Source organism: Ambystoma mexicanum, chromosome 14 (assembly GCF_040938575.1).
Source record: "Ambystoma mexicanum isolate Mex_15411 chromosome 14, UKY_AmexF1_1, whole genome shotgun sequence".
Classification (NCBI taxonomy): domain Eukaryota; kingdom Metazoa; phylum Chordata; class Amphibia; order Caudata; family Ambystomatidae; genus Ambystoma; species Ambystoma mexicanum.
Genome location: NC_090940.1, coordinates 152,609,722 through 152,628,207, shown reverse-complemented (window position 1 = coordinate 152,628,207; position 18,486 = coordinate 152,609,722). Strand labels below are relative to the sequence as shown.

The 18,486-nt window shown below is 42.7% G+C and overlaps 1 protein-coding gene across 4 annotated transcripts in view; it reads right to left on the bottom strand.

Moving 5' to 3' along the window:
* Positions 1–2,493: 2,493 nt before the first annotated feature.
* The window catches only part of MIDEAS (mitotic deacetylase associated SANT domain protein), a 1,134,261-nt gene continuing 1,118,268 nt past the window's right edge, over positions 2,494–18,486 (bottom strand). For all 4 annotated transcript variants that reach the window (XM_069638766.1, XM_069638765.1, XM_069638767.1 and 1 more), the window contains one exon: positions 2,494–6,975. In XM_069638766.1, the coding sequence (XP_069494867.1) occupies positions 6,732–6,975 (244 nt within the window). In that variant the 3' untranslated portion in view covers positions 2,494–6,731. The remainder of the gene's footprint in view (positions 6,976–18,486) is intronic.

The following is an 18,486-nucleotide window of genomic DNA, read 5'->3' as shown; positions in this document are numbered from 1 at the left end:
GATCAGCTCTTCCTCCGAGGTTGAAGCCGAATCTACGACGACGCCCTGCCCCCCCTTTTTCTTCCCCGCCGGGGATTTCACGGGGTCCTATCGATGGGCACAAAAGAGGACTCCCTCCGAGGTGGCAGGGAGACTGAGCCCCGAGGTCGCCACCACTGGTGTAGCCGCCACAGGCTGAGCCAGGGCCGCCACGACAGTATCGATAGAGGGCTTGGCCGGATGGATTAAGGCCTTCACCACCTTAGGTGCGCTCACCGCCTTATCCTTGAGGGGGGGGGGGGGACACTGCCTCGCTCCCCCTCCGATGGGGCCTTCGAGCTCGACCGGGGCCTCTCCAGGAGCTTCGCCGGGTGCTCGCCCTTCCTCTTACCCGACCCAGAGCGTTGGCTCGTGGCTGAAGGTGCCGGGGAGGGTGCGCCCTGCCTGGCGCCCGTAGAGCCCGACCGTTCGGCGCTCTACGGGCGCCAGGCAGTGCTTGGCCTTGTGTTGGACCCCCGTCGCCGGGGCGTCCTCAAAGGTCTTAGAAGACCGCTCGGATTTCTTCCTCTTCTTCTCGCCTGACGGGCTCTTCCCTTCCAGCCAGTTGGCGAGGCGTTGATGGCGGTCCTTCATGGTCCGCTCCGACATATTGCCGCAAAACGCACAGTCCTTCTCCACGTGCGTCTTGTCCTCATGCAGGCAGTAGAGACAAAAGGAGTGTTCGTCCTCCTTAAAGACGTTCTGCAGCTGGCATCCAGGGCAGACCCTGAACAGCTTTCCGGGCGTCGAGCTTCCCTTCTCCTGGGCCATGTCCGGGCCTGAGAAGCTTCTGGAGTCCTCCAAAACGTAGCACGACGAAATCTTCACCCTTGAGGGGCGCAGACGAATCCGACACGGGTCCCCGTTGATCTGATGGAGAGTCGGTGGAGCTTGAGGCTCTTTTGACCGGAAAAAACGTGAAAAAATAGCACTAACGCTCGAGAGCAATAGCACGAGGATCCCAACACATGAACGTGCGGTAAAAATCTGAAGATGGCTGCCAGAGGCGGTGCTTAGGTAGAGGGCAGTCATTGGCTGTGGTCAGTATGACGCAGAGACCAGTGATTGGTTATTACTACGAAAGACAGATCAGAAACGAAACTGATACTGGTTTTTTCTTTACCGAGGATTCCCAGCCTGACGACGGGGAATATTCATGAGCATGTGAATCCATGCCAGACCCCATGCTGGAGAACTGAAGTTCTACATGGACCGAACAAAGAGTTTTCGGAAGACATCGCAGCTGTTTGTGAACTTTGGATCTGTGAACCAAGGGAAGGCTCTCTCGAAGGCTTCCATTTCCAGATGGCTCTCCGGCTGCATCACGCACTGTCATCGGTTGGCAAACCAACCGTTGCCCGGCCGTCCGAGAGCCCATTCGACCAGAGCGATCGCTGCTACCACGGCGCTCTTGTTTGGTGTGCCCCTGCTGGACATCTGCAGGGCTGCTACGTGGAGGCCGACGCACACCTTCACGAGATTCTACTGCGTCGACAGGGATTCCAGGGAGGAGTCCAGAGTCGGCCAGGCAGTGCTGCGCAACCTGTTCCCTTAAGGTGAGCCTGGTGAGGAGGTAAGAGATGCTTAATGTTGAGTTTTATGTAATGCTTAATGTTGAGTCTTGCCACCTCCAGCGGTTGTGCATGTGTGTACTGCTATGTATTCTTATATTCATGAGCATGTGAATCCATGTCAGACCCCATGCTGGAGAAGGAACAAGTTACTTACCTGTAACTGTTGTTCTCCAGCATGGGTCTGGCATGGATTCACATGCGAACCCTCCCTCCTACCCCTCTGCGGATCTCTTCACTTGGTCATACTGCCACTTTACCTGCTACCAAATCTGAGGATGGCTGCCAGGGGCGGGGGCAGTATGACCCAGAGACCAGTGATTGGTTACTACTAAGAAAGACAGATCAGAAACGAAACTGATACCGATTTTTTTTCTTTACCGAGGATTCCCAGCCTGACGACGGGGAATATTCATGAGCATGTGAATCCATGCCAGACCCATGCTGGAGAACAACAGTTACAGCTAAGTAACTTGTTCCTTTCAGGACAAGCCTCAGCCCAAGGAGACTTCTATGATGGTAGCTGGTGCAATGAAGAGGACTACCATCCTAAAGTTGTCATGAAATCATCCTCCTGAAGCTGTCATAGGCTCATCTTTGAACTATCACAATTTAGGTTTACATCCAAAAAGGGGTAGAGAATGGGTGTGACCCAGGTAGTGTTCATGTCGAGTTTTCAAGCAGGATGTGTTTTCCATGGTTTTAAGTACCACCCACAAATTAGCATATATTTTTTATTATTTAAGTGCATACCAAGTTCTCCAGCCTGTACATATCTGCACATTGACCTGGCTAAAACTGCAGAGTAAATAGAGAGATGCATTTCAAGGAATTTCATATGTATAAATAAAATCAACATTAAACACAAAACCCTTTCTCCCATAGAAATGTAGACTTTCTGAAATAACTGCAGAAACTCCAAGATTTTAATGACTTTTATATTATTAAGTTATAAAAAATAATTACTGCAGTACTGTATAACAAATAAAATGCTTCCAAACAGTGCATGTATTCTTTCTCAGGGTTTTACTCATTCGATTAGAGTTCAGCCCACAGGGATGTTTTGACTTAAACTCCCATTAAGTTGCAAGGAATATTTCACAGCCTTTTGTTCAGGTTAGGTGGACTAATCTTTCAGTGTTCATTGTTCCCAGACTTTATAAGTACACATTAATACTATCACAATTTCTTTGAAGGCCTGACAAATGTGGGCTGGTGTAGTCTATCCATGTACCATGTGTGTTACTACAGTCATTAAAAAGTATGTCACAATAGTAACATTGCCCAGTACAGCACATGAGTCAATGGTTGGCTGCCATACGATTTGAGACACATCCTAAATGCTTCTAGGACAGCAGATCGTCCCACTGGTAAATCTTTCACTACCTTAAACAAGGTGTTGAACAATGGCAGAAGAGTTGACACAGGTGCAAAAGAAATCATTTCTGTCCAGAAGACAATGGAAGGCTGGATTGCAGCTGACCAGTGGAACAAGAATTCATTATTTTGTGAAGAATTCACCATTGTGTGCTTCTCACAGATCAATACGCTTGGTGTTGAAAAAGTAGATTGTCTTCGACGCAGATAAAGGAACCTAGATTTAATTTGCTTTACAAAACAAAATACAGTGAAATAATATTTATATATAATGTTAATATTTACATGTTTATACTGCACATTCACTTTGCACATTATCATTAATTTGGACTAGCATTAAATCACACTGCGAATGGCCATAAAGACACGTGAACCTCCAGTTACTAAAGACAATATATTTTGATGCCGCAAAGTGTCCAAAGGCATCTGAAATCTGCAACTCTTAGATTCCTCCTCAAAGTATACGTAGTGGCAAACGACTCAACATGAGTCCTTCATTGTGGGCTTCAAGGCTTGTGACGACCGATGAATCGGTCAGCAAACTTGTGCAGCCAAGAAATGCCTGTCCCTATGCTCCCCTCCTTGCTTCCGATGAATGTAAGTTTGTACCACTATATTTTGATGAAATGCAGCGCCTTGGTTCAACAGTCTAACAAGGGCAAATAATTTGCTTGTATTTACAAAGGCTACTTGATTACCTTATTGAGGACACAAATTAATTGAACATACAGCAGACACCACTTATAACGAGGTACCCAGATGACTAAGAGACACTAAAATGTATTCTGTAGGTTGTGGCATGGGTTCAATTCAATGGACACAAATGATTTATAAAGGGAAATCCCAGGACTGGAAATATAGTGTGTGTGTGAGACTTGGTCATCGGGTAATTGTAGTTTACAATGAAAAAGTAATCTCCCAACGAATATCATGCCTTCTACCTTTGTTTGGCAATGGGTCTGTCTGCATAAAAAGCCAGACAGACAAAAGAAAAGCTGAGGGGGGATAAATATCGGTCAACCATTCTCAGCATTTTCTGAACACAACATGCTGTGCACTGTAGCAAACTTTCTTGCAGTACGACAGCACCAGATATGCTTGTGATTTCCCTTGCTGGAAAGTTGGGTTTTTATTGCTTTTGACATTAACCTGTATCAAAGAGTGAAAAAATAAGTGACCTTTCATAAAAGGTTGAAATTAAATAAGTCCAGATCATTTCTGGAAACAGCACAAGTTAACATTTTTTTGGGGTTAGCTAGTGGAGTATCAACTTTCTATAACCCCTGGCAACCTAAGCAGACAGAGTGTAAAACATACAGAACACCGAGCCAAATACACAAGTACTATGGTTCCATGGAAATTGTGGTCTATACCCCTTATTATCCAAACAGCTGAAAGGTGTGCACACCGGTTTCATGCAACAAAATAGCAACTATGTCACCATAATTTGATCAGAGAGAACCGTTTTTCCTTTGGTGACCAAGATCATACAAGAATTAACCTTCACAGATTGGGACACATTACACTCTGGGCTAAGCAGTGGTTCCCAACTTAATTTCTGTTTGATTAGGGGTTTTAAGAGAAGCTTCAATCAAGGCCCTTTTCCTTGATAATGGTTCTTGGGCAATATGGGCAGTAAGCCTAAACCTCCCTCCCAAGTGACCAAACAAGGAAACTAAATAGCAAGTGGGAAATCGTGCACATACGTTTACATCATATGCCATTAATGTTCAGCAATTTTAGATCTAAAGCTGAAAGGGATTTGCTTTTGAACAAGGATGCTTACCATTGTTTTTCAAGAACGTATGGGTGTGCTGCTGTTGACCGCATCATAATAATTTCCTGCACCATTACTGAGCCAAATGTTATTTCCTGGTTTAACGGAGAGCGTATAGTAAAAGCAGAACTCTTGTAAATGCAATACTTGCAACAGCTGAAAACCAACAAACGCGAAGACTACAGTATACTGTTTGAAGAATGCCAAGCAAATCAAACACTGAGGCCTTAATTGAGGACCATGGGTATCTATCATCGCATCAAGGGATTCATTTGCGCTTTACCATAGTATCAACAAAGCATTTCAAAAGAACAACCTTTGACTTAAATGGTGTCGGACACCAAGACCAGAGTCCCAGAACAGAATTAGACGACTAAGAAGTCACAACGGGTCCTCTTTTGCCCAACATTAGCAGAAGAAAGGTTGGTATGTCCAAAGATCGAAATTGGACTATGTGCAAAGACACCTTTCAGTCAGCGCCTGTGTTGACAATGGATGGTCCAAAAGGTACCTAACACTGTGTGGTTGTTGTTTATATAGTCTTTTGATATAGGTCTAGCATGGCAGATCTGCATGTAACTGCCTGAATCCCCTTGAAACTGATCATCATCACTACAATGTATGTGCAATAGTAAACAAAATAAGCATCAATCTTCGGTAACTTACCACCAAGAGAAACTTGCTGGACTAAGACCATTGAAACAAAGGCACAATATCAACAAAAATATGTTGGTGCGACATGACAAAGCTGCAACACCAAAAAAAGAACACACTGATTTATGTAGGCCATAGATCCCTATACAATTAATTTAAGTGTTCTTCTTGATTGCAATTAACGTTGTGCTGTCTTGGCAAGCAGATGCTTTTCATTCAGAGGACCACATTCTTGCCATTCCTACTCAAAAAAAGTGTAAGACGATGCAACAGTTGGTGATCTTCATCTGGACCAGTGCCCGCTGCATTTCCTAAGATTATTCGATCAATATTGTACTGTCTGGTTGCATGACCTATACACGCAATTCCGAGTAATAAGGTATGGGGGTTCTAGGGAGGGGTGGGGGTTATGTTTGTCCTGTCTATTGTTTTGTAACATTCCTGTTTTTGTATTTTATGTTTTTGTTCATGGTTTAATTCTGAGTTAGGTCTGGAACAACGGGTGAGTTGTTGTATGCTGTTAATTGCTTTCTTTGATCCTGTTTCATGATTTTGGAATTGTTAATGATCCAATGACCTATCTTGTATTTATTACTGTGTTTGGATGTCTTGTTGCAAAATGAGAAATAAAGAGTTAAAAAAAAAAGAATGTGCTGTTGTAAAATACAGTTATGAAGTTTAAATCCTATACCCTTGAATCCAATCTCAACAACATTGGCTTGTGTATAGAGAATTGTCTAACCTATCACATGAACTATTACTAACAATGCATTACACCTAACCAAGAGGCTGCATTTCATCTAGAGTGTATCTAGGAAAATCCACAAACAAAATGAAATCTTTCTCTAGTTTCCCCTTGCCAAACACCTGAAGAGAGGGGAGCAGGTTAAAGGGGTGAAGAGTGCCACATTTCTCCATGAGCAATCTCCTTTCTGATAGAAGCAGAGTGAATCGATTAAGCAGGCGGTTGGCTCAAAAGGCTTCCATGTCTGGCAGTTTTTCCTCCAAGAGTCCAGCTACACAATGTTTCCAGACACGTGTCCAGAGTAAAAGGGCTTGGATTTGATATTAAAGCTCCAGATTGCACTCTTCAAATTTGTAACCAATAAACTTTATAAATAAATATATTTGTATTTTTTTATAAAAAAAGAAAAACGAAAAACGTAAAACAGTCAAAAGTTCACTGTGATACGATTTAACCACTCAATCCATATTGGCAGAGGTCACTCTCGCAGCACTGAAGTTGGGATCAAACAGCTCAGTCCAAAGAGGAAAAGACAGGGAGTGCAAGCAGAGGACCAGCCTTGCTGCTCTTCAAGTTTAGTTCAACCTGGCTACATGATCTCTCCTTCGTCTGAGCTACCACAGCTACTACTGTTGCTGCTGCAGCTGCTACTGCTGCTGCTCCCGCTGCTCTCGTCCCGCACCGTCCGGCTGCGGGCTGCCTTTTCTGCTGCAGCAGCAGCTTCCACTGCAGCAGCCTCCTCTTTCTGTTTCTCTTTCAGTGCTGCAGCCTTCTTTTCCTGCTCAGCATGGCTCTTCATATGGGCACTGCGGCTTTTCACTTTTGGAAACACCCTGTGTGGAACAAGAGTAAGGAAGTTACATATCAAGCTTTGCGGTCCTATGCTCCATTATGCAACTGTGCTTATGGTAATATGTCCAGGGCTGCTTAGCAATTGAGATCTGGGGTCATGATCGCAAGCCTCAGTTCTGGCACCAAAATACCTAGTTTGGGGGTGGGTACAATCGTTACTGTAGTCTAGTGCATACAAACTCAATAGTGCAGCATGTATCACTATTATTCAATATTTATATACAATTACTTGTCACTGATCTAAACGACATATCCCAAATTGCAGTGTCTTTATAAGGACTGTACCAAAAGGAGACAACAGCACAATCACACCAACAAGGACATTTAATTGCAAGCAGATGTGTGTGGGATGTTATAATGCCAACCTTTCCCACAGCACTGTAATAGCACTTTTAGAACTTTGTAGACAACTTGATTATGCAATGCAATTTGAAAACAGCTAATGAGTCTAATGATCACTTTTACTTCTGCCGATATTCAAATCAATAAAGATCAATAAAGCCAAATGAGCCAAAGTTCAGACCTACAAAAACAGAGGTGAAATATGCAGTGTGGACTTAATTACCAGGTTAATGCAGGATTATTTATTCCAAATCCTGTAAGAACATCAAATAGCAATGGGGAACTAGCAGTGAAGTGCAAAGCAGGGAACAAGGGATGAGGCTACACATATGCAAGCACCAGTGCAACTTCATCTGAGAACTATCCATGGAGACAAATGGGGATTCTTGAGTGTGTTAGGGAGAATTCTCAAAAATGTGCCAATTCCTCCCACCTTAGAGCCCTCCAGCTTTTTGCTAAACTTTGGGACTTTGAACTTTTCAATTCAATGTGTTTTCTGTGTTTGTTTCTTTTGGTTATGGAGTCTAACCAACTCCATAGGCATCATATTTTCCAATTGTGTCCCATAGCACCTTCAGTGCAGTGGCAAAGGGAAGTCTTTCAGACTTCCCAAGGTTTAACTACCTTCTCTGGGATGAACTACTGTTTCCCAGAGCAGTAAAGTGAAATTGACTTTACTTAGCATTGTACTTGCTAGACCCAGCACACCCTATCTTACAATAGCGTGCAGGAGGGGTTACTTGGTATCCCCTGTGTCTAAATGCTCATGTAAAAATTACCCTTTCTTCAATGGACTGGCTGGTGGCAGTGGTTTCGTTTTGAACTAACTTGGTTTGCATTTACCGCATTTACTGCGACCGTTTGCAGCTCCGGTAAAGTAACCGTGGGAGCCATCTTTTTCAAAATGGCGTACAGCCATCTTTGCTAAAATGGTGCCTGGTCTTTTTTCGCCAGGTCTTTGTGGGAAGGTCCTTCTAGAGAGTTTCTCTGCGAATGAACAAAGAGACCAGGTTTGGTCTCTTTGTTCATTCGCCTTTGGCAGGCTTCAGGAATGAAACCCGCCTCTGGCTCCAGAGTGTCTGGGGTAGGCAGGAAGTGAGGGAGGTGCCCGTAACTCCATGCTCAGTCTCCTAGGAGACGTGAATGCACTAAGTGATGATTGGCTAGCTGACTGTTTGGCAAGGACAGCCACCCTGCTGGGTGAGTGACAGCTAGGCTGGAATGAATGGGAGAGAACTGAATAAAAGGCGAGTCTTTTGGCTTGGAAGGCAGAGTCGACCACTGGACGAAGGATCCAAAGAAGAGCTTGAAGAGGACGGCTGCTGCAACTCCTGGACCGTTGGTTTGGGTGGGGAAGCCCTGCTGCAGGTCCGAATCGCCAAGTTCGCATCGACAGAAAAGCCCCTGCAAGGACGACTTCTCCCTTTGAGTTGGTGGGACCAATCAACGCCAAAGTAAGTTGGTTTAATTTCCTCAGAGTTGCTGCAGCAATCGAATAGCCAGGGAGAGGGACACCAGATTGTGTGTGTTACTTTTAAGCTGGCCTAAAGCTTTTGGAAGATCCTCCGGACTCCCACGAAGCAGGACTGACCAAACCTGAGCCCCCTCAGCAGAGTGTGGGACCCCAGAAGTAAGGACAGTCCACCTTGACAAGCCAGGAACCGCGCTTATTGCGATTCTCGGGAGGATAGCTTAGGGGCGTTGATTGGTGCTCGCCTTGGAAGCAAGACAACATGGCGAAACACAGGTTCGATCCCCGGGTCCGCGCTTAGAAACCTCTGGGTATTAAGCGCGTTATAAATAACCAATCATATCATATGCTGTACCGCAAGGAGCTGAAACTCGAAACAGCCATTGAAACTAAAGTTTGCCAGTTGCCAGTTTTGACAGGGCCAGGCCAGTGCAGGAGTCCCCCGACGTCCTCCCTCTTGTCCCCCCGACTGAGGCCAAGTAACTTTTTTATTTTGGTTGGCTGAAGAAGTTCAACCTTTCAAAATATTATTCATTACAACATACATGATTAAATCCTTTTTACATAATTTATATCAATTAAATCTTTTTCATTAAAAATATACATATGGATAGACATAACAAGTTTAACCAATATTAAAATTAAATTATTCTCGATTTTCACAAAAAATGATTTAACAAATATTAGCGAAGCATAGATTAAAGAAAAGGAACAACCTATATCTTAAGAAAATTCATAAAATTGTTAATTAAACATAAGAGAAGGATTTCAAGGCAAGACTGTTTTTATGAACTGCGTAAGAGCGATATGAATGGCAGTTCGATTACTCGTCATTAATAAGCTCCATATTTCATTTGAAGAGCGATCGCAGTTTAATTGCAACAAATTGCGAAAGTAGTGTTCGCGTAAGCCATTCAAAGCCGGGCAATCAACCACTATATGAGCTAATGACTCTAGTTGTTTACAGTCTTTGCAGAAGCGACAGAAACTTTCATTTTTTGAAATTAGACCACGTCTTGCCAAAATTTGATTTGTCGGGTGAAGATTCAGGCGCATTCTTAACATTTCTGCACGTACATAATGCGATGGAGACTTTAGAAGATAATTGGCCATTTGTTTGAACTTCTTATGTGGAAAGAGATTTAAATCAAAATCCACATAATTTGAACAAAGTTCTTGTGTTACAATCCAGTCATGCCAGTATATTCTTTTTTTTGCTTGATCAGGGTTAGTAAGTAGCAAGTCAATGGAGATGTCAGCATTTACTAATACTTTCAAAATGTCTTTTACCCATTTTTTGGGAAACGCATCGTTGGATGAGCAGATGTACATTGCAATTGGGCCCAACAAATTCATGGTGTTAATTCCCAACAGACATTTACGGTAAAAGTTACAAAACTTCCAAAGAACTAGTGCAGACAAGAGATGAGGCCCAGTTTGTACCTTAACATACACATAGGAGTACACGTGGGTAGACAAAAATCTGCTTTCCAAAAATTCCCTTCTTGTCTGTCCCAATAAATTCTTGATTGTGGAAGCAGTGTTTCAGCTCCATAAGATAGAATAGGGACAACTTTTTGATTGAAGAAAGTGACAACATGAGCTGAAGTAAATTTACCATACTTATGCAAGATTATTTTTGCTTGAGATATAAGAGTCATGGATTTTGCTTTCAGGGTATCATTATAAATTTGATTTTTCACAGTGCCAGAAAATGGTAACCCTAGATATTTATAAAAGGGTACAGTCTTTAAAGGGGCTTTCTGCAAATACCACTGGAAATTCACCAATTTTGTAGGTCTCTTTTTTTGACATACTACTATCTGTGTCTTGTCCACATTAATGATCAGGTTGTTAATACAGATATAAGTGTCTAGTTTGTTCAATAATTCTTGTAGTCCTTTAGGAGTTTGAGAAATAAGGACAAGATCATCGGCGTAAAGGAGCCATATGATCTTTTGAGATCCTAGTTTTGGTGAATCGGATATTACTTGTTCAAAAGAGACACCTATATCTAGAATGAATAGATTAAACAAAGTGGACGCCAGAATGCACCCTTGTTTCAAGCCTCTCAAAGTCTCGATGTGCGCAGATAGTAATCCATCGAGAGATAGTCTTACTTGAATAGATGTTTTTGTATGTAGTTTTTTAATTATAGTTAATAATGATAGAGGACAACCATACTTCTGCAGTTTCTGAAAGAGCAATGTTCTGTCGACCGAGTCAAATGCTAGACGAAAATCTATAAAGGCCATATACAATGGTTGATTAACTTCTGCATATTTAGACTTTAGCATGTTCAGGGTGATCAAGTTCACGGATGTCCCTAAACCAGCAACAAAGCCGGTTTGAAACGGATCTCTTTTGAGCTCATTTATGGTCCATTTGTTCAATTCTTGTAGAATGATATGGCTATAAAGTTTCCCAGGAGCATCTAGTAAGGCAATGGGTCTGTAGTTCTCAGGGAGACTCCGATCACCTTTTTTATGGATTGGAACAATCAACGAGTGTTTCCAAGATGCAGGAATCTCTTGAGTTTCATTAATATGTTCATAAATTTGGTGTAGAATTGATGACCATATTACTGGATGTTGTTTGAAAGTTTTATTGGACAGCCCGTCAGGACCGGGAGCTCTAGACTGACTTATTTTATTGATGAAGTACAATATGTCAGATTTAGAGATGGTGATATGAAACCGTTTATGGGGAAAGGTGCTAAGAGTTGATTCGGAATTGGGCGGACCAGCGTATACTTTAGAGAAGTGGCTAATCCAACTTGCTTCCGGCACACTCTGCAGTTGCTACATAGATTGCACAGGGGATATGGCATTAGTTAAAGCTTTCCAAATTTGATCCGTGTTATGGTCGCGGATGCTTTGTAGCATTAGTTCTCCATCTCGTTGGAATAGTCTACTGCGATGGTGTCTTCGCCAATTTCTGTATGAGGTTTTAACTTGAGTGAGAACTGTGAACCTGATGCTTAATGGGAGCTTCAAGGCCTCTCTTTTTTGAAATCGAAATTCAGTGAGCCTCTAAAGGTCTGTTTTTTACGCACCCTATTATCTGCAAAATGTTGTATAAGATCATAATAGGGGACAACAGTGGAGAATGTTTTTTTCACGTGAGTGACAGAAAGCAGCTCGCAAGGAATTATTTAAATCATTTAGTTTGTTTTCATTCCAGATTATACGATTTAACTGATTAGAAACAGTTATTTGACCCAAATTTGCCACTGTGTTGCATTTGGTAGAAGGCACATTGGTCAACCAGTTAATAGTGAGCAAACGATGGTCACTATTTGGATTGGTTTCTAAGTTAAAGGAATGGATTTTCGAATACAACTCGTCATCCACATAGATATAATCAATTGTGGCTTTTGCAGCACCTTGTTGCCACGTATGAGCTGAATCACTGATGTCAAATTTACTCCCATTCATCATACAAAAGCCTCTGGAATGCATAAATTGTTCCCACAATCTGCGTCTCGAATCTCCTAAAACATAATTAGCAGAAAAACAGTGTAGATTGATCACCAGCAACAATTGTGTACTGTATTTTAGGGATAAATACAATGAAGTCCAGCATCGTGGAAACATCAACCAAAAACCTCCGATTATCAATGCTCTTGGGACTCCAGTATAAGTTGACTAAGGCGTACAAGGTTGACTCTATTGAGATAACAGTTAGTTGGGCAAAAGAATTTGGGGAGTAGGAGAAAATTATACTAGCATTAGAACTTAATTTCGAGGCCGTCAAAAGACCAGCCATTGGACGCCCCTTTCCGCCTTGTAGTGCTGGTAAAAAGTGTATGGCATGATTGTCCCAAGAGGGAACGTTTGTAAGCCACATTTCCTGTAATAGAGTCACATCGTAATTATTTAGAGTGTCTAGTGTGTTGTTTAGCAAATGACTAAAACCTCGGGTGTTCCAAGAAGCAAGGGAAATAGTACGTTCATTCTTAACCTTGTACGAAAGTTAACTTCTGGAGTCACAATTACAGCAGCATTTAGAGGTCACATCATCTTTTGAGTATCCTTCTATAGAGTCTGTACCCTTGTTGAGTTCGCTTATGGCTGAGTTGATCCATGTTTCCGCCCTGAGGGATCCGTCAGAGGAGTTGGTTGGACCCAATAGAAGTATGAAACCCAAAGCTAGGAGTTGATCCTTCGCTTCCCATATAAGATTTCTGACAACTCTGGACGTCAGCCAAAGACACGCCATGCTTACTGAGTTATCATTAAAGAACTTTACCTGCGCTATATCTGAAGTTCTGATGTCCTGCAACAGTGGAATATCGGAAAACACCTGTAGGATACTATGACGATTTAACACATATTGTGGAAATGGTGCTGGACGACAACCGAGCACTAAGGCAATGTTTTTCTCCTTACCCACTTTTGTCTTCAGAATTGATTTAACAGGTGGATTACTGAAGGAAGCTGTTGTTGTAGAGAAAGATAGATTGCTTGCAAGAGGGCGTAAAGATTTCAGCAAAGAGGCAATTTCAGCATCATGAATAGACAAGGAAGTGGACAAGACTGCCACTTTCTTGGTGTTGTCACACTTGAATGAGACCGAAGGTTTAGATCCAGGTCGCTGAATGGATGGAGTATCGAGGCTGAGTGGTGCAAGTGAGGGCCCTTTTAGTATCGGTAACGAAGCAAATCTGCTCATATACGCATCAACTTCCTTCCTAATTTCTGAACGACAATTCGCCAGCACCTCTTGTTCGTGTTCAGTCGATGTACAAGTTTGAGACGATCTTGGTTCTTTTAATGTGGAGCGCTCAGCGGTCAAAACCTCAGTTCTTTGCACTGGGATTTGTTTGTCGCTGGGTTCAGCAGCCAGTGAGGGATGATGCACTTCCAAGCTCACTTGTTTTTCATAATTTTGGACTGCATGGACCAAATTGTCCAATGGTGCATAAGAAACTGGAGGTACAGAATTTTCAGTTATGGAGTCAAGTTTTAGTTTGCGCATTTGACTTAGTTGCGTATACTTTTTTGTAATAGCACAGGCCGTTTGCTGACTGTGCTTGTTAGGAAGAGTAAGCATGTTAAAAAATTGCTTCGAACTTGTTGGTGCACCAACTTCAGTTTTCTTTACATTTTTGGATTTTTTTTTTACCACCTCTGAATTTTTCTTTTTTAGTTGGAAACTTTTCCCAGAGGATAGAGCTTTAGATGGTAATTGAGGCGTAGTTTTAGAAAAAATGGTATATGGTTCTGGAATTGGAGCACTCATCTCCCCACCTGCACCTTTTTCAGGAACAGGCGCAATCTCTCTGATGACCTGGCCAATATACGGGAGAGAGCACAATATACCTGAATTGTCTATGGTGATGGGAGACAATTGCATTTCTGTTTGGGAGTGCAGATTGGATATTTCTAGTGCATTCAGTGGTACTTTTACAGAAGGACTATTAGGAGCCATGGTAGAAGTCATGGTGGCAACAGACACCAGTTTGAGCGGATTTACACAATTATCAACTGGTACTGTTGGCAGCACAATAGGCTCATTAGTTATCGGTCGTTGATGCGCCCAAGGTATTTCTTGCTTGGCCTGCCAAGCCAAGACAGATAACTGAGCGCCCTGAACATCCAATTTAGTATTCAATGTGTTAAACAATGTGGTGCTGGTTTGTAAAGTTAAATTCATTGCTCCCAAAGTTAGTTCAACTACTTTAGACACATTTTGTAATGGTTGGGGCTTTTCAGTTGAAGGGCATTTGCGAGGAGTGTGAAATAAAAAAAAGAGGAAGTTACATTAGATTTCGTATAACCTCCATTTGAAAACATTTTAGGTGAGAAGGAAAAATTACCAAGTGTTTCTTGTACCGTGAAATCAGAACCAGGGGAAGGCAGGTCAATCACAACTACATCCCCCTGGGATTTTACTGAAGTGGGACTGGATTTAGTATCGGAGATTTGAGCCATAGATTCCCCTCTTAAAACTGTGCTGTCAGACAAGGAGACATGTAAGGTGGTGCTACACCCCGCCTGATTATGACTAATTATATTTGGGGGAGGCTGGAAAGTGTCTTTAGAATTTTTCAAGGTAGAACTTTGAATTACACAGTCTGGATAAAAAAAACGTATATCTTGGGTGCTTGCAGTTTGTTTCAGTGAGTTAGTTACAGAAAGAACAGTACGCTTTTTTACAATGGGAAGCTTTGGAGGTTCTACTCTGACTGAACGCGGTGTCGAGACACATGGAACAGTCTTGGCTTGTGTTTCGCTGGAATTGAACAATACACTTTGTAAGGGAGGCATTCCAGTGCGAAGTGTATAAAGATTTCGTTTCATTTGGGGCAAAGGTTAGTCAAGAGCCCGTAATCAAAACGTCCCTAAAAACTAAACTCTATAAATATCTAACACTCACGGTTTAGGAGCTCTCACAAGCTCTCTTTGTAGATGGAAGCAAGAGTAATATTGATAAGGATTGACCGCTAGCTCGCGACGCTGCGGCAAAGCGGGACTTCACGGGGCTTCCATGGGTGCGCGTGCGCGCGCGTTCCTGTTCTTATAGACCCGCCTTCCAATCAAGAGTGAAGGCTATACAAACAAAGAAATTAAACAAGTATAAGTGTCAGTGCACTTTTAAATTATCTTAAAAGAAAAGTCAATGTGGTGAGCCAATTCACCTCCTGGTTGTTGCAGTCCAAATAGCAGTGAATCAGCTTGCAAGCAGCAAATGAATAGGCAGCAGAAAAGCGACTCCGGGCAAAGCGGGACTTCACGGGGCTTCCACGGGTGCGTGCGCGCGCGTTCCTGTTCTTATAGACCCGCCTTCCAATCAAGAGTGAAGGCTCCTGGTTGTTGCAGTCCAAATAGCAGTGAATCAGCTTGCAAGCAGCAAATGAATAGGCAGCAGAAAAGCGACTTCGGGCAAAGCGGGACTTCACGGGGCTTCCACGGGTGCCAAGTAACAGAAGTCATCAGCTGCATCTTTTCTTCTTTACCAAGGTACTGTAAAACAAGTCTAAGAGAACCTACCTCTGTGGAAGTGCTTGTAACTTCTGCAACTCACAAGTCTAATCAGCGTGTGGCCCTACATTTGATTCTTCCTTTTATCAAAGACTCCTAAGAACTTGTGCAAGACTTCCATTTACTTACCTGAAGTGCTGCATTCTATACAAAGACTTTTGCCCATTGACTTTGGCTTAGTCTATTGAATTGAATGACTCTTATATTGCTATCTGGAAGTATTTGCCCTGCTTAAGAAGTTGATGATCTCTAGTGTTCTAATAATCTTTGCCTTTTACCAACTTTTTAAGAGTGTTCTGAATGCCAACAGTAAGATATTAATGTCCCCCAGCACCCTTGTTACTGAAGTCACCTGTGGGTATAGGTTGTATCTGTAGGCCATCCTAAAAGGTTATTGTCTGATTCAGAAACTGTACAGTATTGAAGTGTATTTGTGTGTTACTAGCACAATGCTCCCTTCTAAAGAAGGCCTTATAACTGACCGATAAATACATTAATAATTGTTTATGCAAGAAACCTTTAGTGTAAAAGTTTATTTGAATACCTGTAACTGTGAATCTTTGTGTATCTCCACTACTGCTCACATTTCCCCTCTTGCGATCAGCCTGGCTGCTCAATAACGCTACAAAAACTGTTTAGTACAAGCTTATACCAAAGGTTGGGTTGCCTATACCTGTAGTCATAGTTGCTTGTAGTGTTCCCAGAGGTTACTGCATTCATACTTTGCCTAACAGAGCCTACATATTAAAACCTTGAAAAGAGGAGTGGGAGTGGACAAGATTAAACACCCCAAGCCATTAAGGATATAACGACAATGTTACCTAAAGTTACATACCACTAATATTTTTGCAGCTTGTATCGGTTTTATACATTTTCAGGAGGTTGAAACTCTCCATTCGGCTCCAGGTGTTCTGGACGTGGGCAACGATCGGGCTCAAGCTTGCTTAGATGCAAGAGGGAGGATTAAATTTCTGCTCAGTAAGCACTATTACTGTTGACAATGGGGGGTGGGGAGGGTGCTAAGACTGGCAGAGCTTTTATTTAATCTATGCTTCTATTCCCTAATGGAGTTATACGTCTTATAAATCTATTCCGTGAAGGAGGCTCTGCTACTACGGACCGATACTGTGCCTAATGGGTTCCTAATGGGTTCCAGGATTTTTACCGTGAACTGCCTTACAAAAGAAAATCACCAGGCGCTGGCCACCTGTACAATCCCATGTTTGGCCTTGCTTTCCTGTTTATAGTCGCAGTGGCGGTCAGGGACAGAGAACGGTTGGAAAATATATCTGGGGCTATAACTCATTTCTGCAGAAGGGAAGCCTAACAGCAGCAGCTCCTGAGCCAGCAACATAGGTTTACTCCACTGTAGGTTTCCACATTAAGACATTGCTCCAGCAGAAACAAACTGTTTTCTAAGAACCTGAACTAGTTCAACCCCAAGAGAGCATGACCTGTTTTTAGACACTGCTCCTGCGCAGATTAAAGAAGACCTAAACAAAAAACGAGAGCAGCACCAGTTAAACCCTGGAGTTGGTAGATTAGAAAAACATTCATCTCAGTTGATTTGGGACTGGGCTACAGATTAATACACCTTCCTCAAGCCCCCAGAAGACACCACTAGCTTGGATATCCTTTTTGGCAGACACTAATGAAAATCTTTGCTAAAAGTAGAAAGGACGACAAGGGGCAGTAATATTTTAGGAAGGAAATTAGGAAATTGGGTAACTAGATTTACTATCATATTAGAGGTTAGTAATTTGGAGAACGGATTAGGGACCAGAGGCTTTTTCTTCAGGGCCATTTTCAAGAAACAAATTAAATATGTATGAAAGTAATTACTCTGCAGAGGATCCAGATCTACAGTTTTGAGAATAAATCAGCATTATCCAGGGGTAGTATGTACAGCAAAAGCTACCCGTTTGCTGGGACTAAAAAGGACAAGCACACCAAACAACCCACAAATGCAACTACATTTCCCTTAATTGTCCCAATTATTTTAAGTTACGTGACATCCCATTATTATAAAACACAAGGGTCCAAAGAGAAGGTGGGCCCCAAACCTAGATAGGATTGGTTTGTAGCAGGACAACCATCCCTTCCATCTCTGAGGAATCACCCGTAGCAATACAAAACACAGGGCATGAAAAATCTTGCCACTGTCAGAGCACAGCAACAGAAAATGACACTCAAAAAAATGAAAAACCCACACACACTTGTCCTCAACAAAGTCATCTATAAATATTTCCTAGCAGCCTCTTCCTGAGAAAGGAGAACTTATGGGCCGGTTGCGGTCGGAAAGGGCCTAGGGGAGGACACCTGCTCAAGCCAGGACTTTACTGAGCAGATTACCAGACTTCTGCTTCCACACTTGGGAATCCTTCTACTCACTGCGAGAAAATAGAAGGTGTCCCACCCGCTAGTCCTCGAGGATCTGTCATGCAGGTGGACAGGACAAGGCCATCGCTTTTGGATCCAGTTCCTGGGGGTGGACCAGTGCAGGAGGATCACTTGGGTGAGGGGTGTTCAGGGAGTGGGACACTGGACGGTGAGAGGCGGTATCCCCTTCCCTGTAACACCTTTACCCCCATACTACCAGGTAGGATATTTAAGAACTCCAACGCCACCCCCTTTTACAACACAAACACTTTCTCACGGACAGCCCGCTATCGGAGAACAGACTAACACCTGAG